We start from the raw sequence: 5,648 nt of genomic DNA, 5'->3' as shown, positions 1-5,648 counted from the left end.
GATCAGATCTTACTGATGGTGGAGTCAAAACTTTAAACCCGAATTGCGGGTGAGTAGGACGTCGGAGGTGGTTACCGACAAAGGGGAATATGGTAACCCCCGACGAGATCTTACTGATGGTGGAGTCAAAACTTCAAAAGTTCAAACGCGAATTACGTGTGCACGGGATGTCGGAAGCGGCTACCGATAAAGGGAATATGGTAGCCTTCAACAAGATCTTATTGATTTGATGGTAGAGTCAAAACTGGCTAATGGAATACTGATCTGCCACACAAAAATGCACTGCTAAAGTCCTATCGATCTCACACGAGGACTTTGATCAATTTCTTATTTCATTTGGTGATGCTTTATAATATGTAGTAATGTATGGTACCTACCTAGACATATCAACACTCTAAATTCATAAGCCGATAACAATAATAAAATTTCTGAAGGAACAAGGAAAGGTAGACTGACGGTTAGGCTCAAGGATTCCCTATAAAAAAATATGGCAGTTCAAAAGATTTCCAGGATGGTGAAAGTGAATAGTCGATTCATCGAAATTTCGAATGCAACCACAAGCTTGATGTTTGCCGCTTTGCGTGCACAACTCTGCGCAAGCGCAACCGCTTTTTGGTCAGGTGATCACTAATCATGGTTGTCATTTGTGTTGTGTATTTCACAAATTGAAAAATATTCTATTCTTAAAATTACTACTAATTTACGAATGTTCATATGATGTGTTTGAATTAGTATTAGTAATCATAGTGGCTATAATTACATTTTGTAATGTTAATTAATTAATTCTTTGTTAACTTATTTTTTATTTCTATTTTGATTTTAAAAAGGTTATGACCATGACAACTGAAGAAGGTATAATAAATTTGGTTCAATCGGATAGTGACGATGAGAGCGCCGTGAAAAAAACGAATTCGTCGCCCCCAAATGAAAAGAACAAAAGCACCCCTAAGAAAAGTGATTTTGTCGAGGACGAAGATGTACCCTCGGACTTCTTCGATGACTTCTTGAATAACGATTTTATGGACGGCCTGGACGTCGTCGATATTTGGGATGACGAATGCGAGAAGAAAGAAGGTAGGACGAAGAAATCGAGAAGCAAAAGTAGAAGCAGGTCTCGAAGGAGAGATTCGCGTTCTAGGCGGCGCAGGTCGCGAAGTGGTTCTATATTTCGTAGCAGAAGATACAGGGAGGAGTACAGGCGAAGGGGAAGGTCTAGAGAGCGCCGGTCCAGAGATAAACGATCAAGGGAAAGGTATACGGGCAAAGGCGAAAAGGATTCCGACTGTGACGAGTCGAACGTTGATCATAGAAGAGACCCGGCGAAAACTAAACGAGACATTCAGAAGGATAAAGATACATGTGCCAAAAAAGAGGAGGAGAAATCCATTTCAGAAAAGCTGAAAGTTGTGGAAACAGGTTTGGTTCCTCCAGGTTAGTATTTTGTTTTAAATCGGCTAAATTTACGAAGGCTTGGAACAACCACATGTAGATGTAGTTAAGACTCTGAATTTGAGGTTTAACATTTAAATTTAAATTCACAGCCTAAAAAAATTTAGAACTTAGCTTTATGTTGACCCGAGTTTGGCCTCTTCGTGTAAATTCTGTAGTCTTTCCACAGTATAATAAAAAATTCTTCCCCAATTTTACAGAAAATGAGGAAGCGTAAATCTAAACTTACGGAGAGGGGCTATACATTATTGTGGAAGTTTCTCAAATTTGTTTAAAAGCATAAAATCTTAAACCAGCCATTGTGCTCCATTAACTTGACCCCCCCCCCCCACACACACACTTGAATTACTATTATCAAAAAAAAACCAGCACATATATTCAAGACAAAAGCAAAAGAAAAAATAGTAATTCGGATGGTAGGGGGAGGGATTACAAAAAACGCATTAATCAATTACATGTTTATAAACCATGATAATAAAAAACAAAAGAATGCCAAAAAGTAAGCAAGTGTCACAAATAAACTATCTACTGTAAGTGTACTCCCTATTTCTTAGTAATATAAAACGAGGTAACTAAAAAGGTGAATTTAGAAAAAAATTAACTAGTCTAGCGCATTTTTTAAGAATTAAAAAAATGTGGTATTGTTTGCGTTTTGTCCGGTCTTAAGTTAAACTTTAGGAAATGGGGGGGGGGGGGGGTAAACACATATCCTACCCGTCATGGTATTGTAATGAAAGGTCTCATCGAAATAAATTGGTTTCTACCAAAACTTTCCCGTGCGACTCTTTTTCGAGATCAGTGAGCAACGGGGGGGGGGGGGGGTAAAATTTAATGTTATCTCTCACTGTATTCTAATTAAAGGTCTCAACGAAAGGAACCGTTTTCTACCAACTACTGCCCTCTTTCTGTCCTCTTATCAAAGTACAGGGTGGAGGGGAGTGGAACTAGTGGTACTCCAATGAAAGGTCTCAACGAAAGGAATTGATTTCTACCAACCACACAACCACAGCCCTCCTCCTTGACCTCTTATCGTAATCGGGTATATTCCCTTATACCTCAAGAATGGATTGTCGGAAGAGGATACTCACAAAGGGCGATTGAGACGTCTGCAAGAAATATATCCATTGGTGATGTCAAAACAAAAGCTATTTCGGTTAAAAAAATGCGCTTCACAATTTATACTTTTTTTAAATAATATTCTTTTACTATGAAATAAGGAGTACACGAGGGAGTACACTGGCAGCAAATCATAAATTTATGGCACTTGTTTGCTGTCTGGCATTCTTTGGTTTTTTATTATCTTCGCCTACTCCTTTTTATGAGCATGTTAATAATTAATGTGTAATTATTTTGGTGAAAATTATTGAATAACTTAAAAACTACGGGGTTTTTGCACAGGACATCCCTTATATAAATTGAAGAGCACAAAAAAGACTATCGAATAGAGAAATAAAATAGTGATAGTTCCATTAAAAAAAAGTTTGCACTTTGAAATATGAAAATTAATAATTTAATTTGGTAGCATTGGGAAAAAACCAAATAGTGAATAGATTTTCATGCAGAGGTTAAAAAACGTGTTAAAAAATGACATCGAATTAACTGAAAATATACAGGGTGTTCTATTTAAAAAAATCCGCTGTGTATTGACACCGTAAAAATGGGACACCCTGTACACGCAAAAGTAATTTCTGTAGATGCGAAACGTTCTATAGTTGACGTTTCCACAAAAGGTTTTTTGATATTTTTTCCCAGGTATGAGCTACGAAAGACAGGCGCACTTTTGCAGGACCCTGTATTTTCGCATTATATGTCGGTTTTTTATCAGTATATGGTTGGGTAGTTTTCCAGTAATTTTCTTAACCTTTGTAGAAATGCGATAGAAATGTTATTTTGTGAATATTCGAAAAAACAAAAGAAAGCGAAAAGAAATTTGATTTGCTCTTGGGTTTATTTTTAAGTTGTATTTATGAGTTATGACTTTAGCCGTGTGGTGTAATGTACACTGTGTCCAAGATAAGAATGTCTATGATGGGGATCTCGGAAACCATAGAAGAGTTTTTTTGGTGATGGAACCCTTTTAGAAAATTAAATTTGAAAAACTGAATAGAAATCCCTGCGATCACACAAGAGCTTGGAAAAGAAATGAAAATTAATTTTTATTTTAATAACTAATAATAAAACGAAATTGTGGCATGAATAAATTTAATCTGTAATAGTATCCACCACTTACTGTTTACATGTTTCTGCACATGTTTGGACAATGTTGAATAGCATTATAACATTTCTGCTGTTATTTCATGTATCACTTGGATTTTCAATTATCATAATTAACATATTTTGGCTAATGGGGATCTACGTGCAATAAGAATAAGAAATCATCAGCGTAGATTTAGTTTAAATTTATTCGTGCCACATTGTGATAAGTTATTGTAATAGTTATTTACACAAGTCGGGGAAATGATACATTACTGGCGAGGAAACATTGAAGTGCGAGGCCCCGCCGAGTACTTTAACGTCCGAGTCAGGTAATGTCATTTTACTGACAAGTTTTGTATTAAATTTTACCTGAAATCGTATTTTAATATAAAATTTCAATTGTTATATAAAACTTTTGATTAATGTCAATCTGTTAGTGATTACAGGAGTCATTATAGACATTTGGAAATGATTTTTTGAATCGGCGTTTGTTTTACTTTTATTTGAAGTGCCTACATACAAAATTTCTTTTAAATATCTTAACAAATAAACAAATTGGGATTGCGCAAACACAAAAGAAGGGTTGCGCATGCGCAATTTGTTTTTTTTATTTATCTTCATAGTTGCCTGAGGTTTAAGGAATATTTACTGACACAGAAAACCGGACATTCATGCATCTTAAAAAAATTTTTTGGATTTCATACACTACTAAACTCTTTTTGGGACTTCTTAGATCATTAGAAAGATATTTTCTAGAAACCTCCATTCCTTGGGTCTTTTAAAGTCTGTAGAGATGTCTTTTGACATAGTCATTATTATGGGCGGTATTGATGTGCAGTAAATTCTTCTAGATCTAGATCGTCTAGACTGACCAAATGTTAATAATAATAATAATAATAATCATGTCGTTTATTAAATCACGCTAATCATATAAGGTAACAAGAATATCTTAATAATAAAATGTACAAGTGCGCAATTTAAAAGGGCGAAGTTCAGATGCTAACGGGAAATCCATTAGCCCTGCTCTTCCACTTAACCCTTTGCATTGTAGAAATTAAATTATATATAACCTACTTACATGTAAAAAACTTTCTCCAAGAGCGAGTCATTCAGATCGGTTGATACAAACCAACAAAACCATCTGCACGGTCTCTAACTGGGATAACCCATTCACTATTTTATGTTATGTTTGATTAAGAAATTTTAATTTTGGCAATAGTGTTAGTACCTTATATAAGTAAATCTGGCGATTTTTTAAATAAAAATCCCTTGATTTAAACCACTCATTTGAATCATCTCAACCCTGCTCCAGGTACCGAATTGGAGGTCGATTTAAATGATCTTAAACCTGTTGATCCGAAGGCAGAGTCTAAATCTAAAGCCGCCAATCGTGAGAAGCAAAGATCAGATTCACCCCAGAAGCGTGTAGATAGAACCTCAAGACTGTATGGCTCTAAGCGTACTTATCAATATACGAGAAGCCCACATTGGCGTAAATCCAGGTCACCCCTGAGGTATTCTAGATCTCCCCTGTCGAAACGAAGGCGAAGTTTGGAACGTAGAAGTAGAAGAGACTATTCGGCCGACAGATACAGACGACGATCGAGAAGTCTCAGCTTTGAGTTAAGTCCGGAACCTTCATCCAATAGAAATCGAGAAAAACACACATCCTGGTCTAAGCGTTCGAGTAGCAACACAAGAGATTTTCTAGAGGAATTGGCCACAAAATTGGCTAAGTCGGAGAAAAAGAAGTACTACAACAAAGTGAAAGAAATAATTGCTCAACCTCCAAAACAGCAACCCCCACACACTTATCACCCAGTTCCACCTGTCCCGCCTCCAGGACCAGTCCCAGCGCCAATACGAGCGCCTGCTCCATACTTTCCTCAACACATGGACCCTGCTGCTCAGTATGACCACCATTTCTTTATTGGTCAGCAATTTCCCCTAAATCCCATGCATTATCCTCATCCACTTCAAGGCATGCCGCCCGCTGTAGGTAA

At 36.6% G+C, this 5,648-nt stretch overlaps 1 protein-coding gene across 1 annotated transcript in view; it reads left to right on the top strand.

Annotated features, from left to right (window-relative positions):
• Positions 1–626: 626 nt before the first annotated feature.
• The window catches only part of LOC116168096 (splicing regulatory glutamine/lysine-rich protein 1-like), a 5,562-nt gene continuing 540 nt past the window's right edge, over positions 627–5,648 (top strand). Inside the window, exons 1-2 of the mRNA XM_031483760.1 lie at positions 627–1,431; positions 4,958–5,644. Of these exons, the coding sequence (XP_031339620.1) occupies positions 831–1,431; positions 4,958–5,644 (1,288 nt within the window). The 5' untranslated portion in view covers positions 627–830. The remainder of the gene's footprint in view (positions 1,432–4,957; positions 5,645–5,648) is intronic.

The sequence above is a fragment of the Photinus pyralis genome, unplaced genomic scaffold (genome assembly GCF_008802855.1).
Source record: "Photinus pyralis isolate 1611_PpyrPB1 unplaced genomic scaffold, Ppyr1.3 Ppyr1.4_LG4, whole genome shotgun sequence".
Lineage (NCBI taxonomy): Eukaryota > Metazoa > Arthropoda > Insecta > Coleoptera > Lampyridae > Photinus > Photinus pyralis.
The sequence above is the reverse complement of the archived record's forward strand: the minus strand, read 5'-3'. Positions and strand labels throughout refer to the sequence as shown.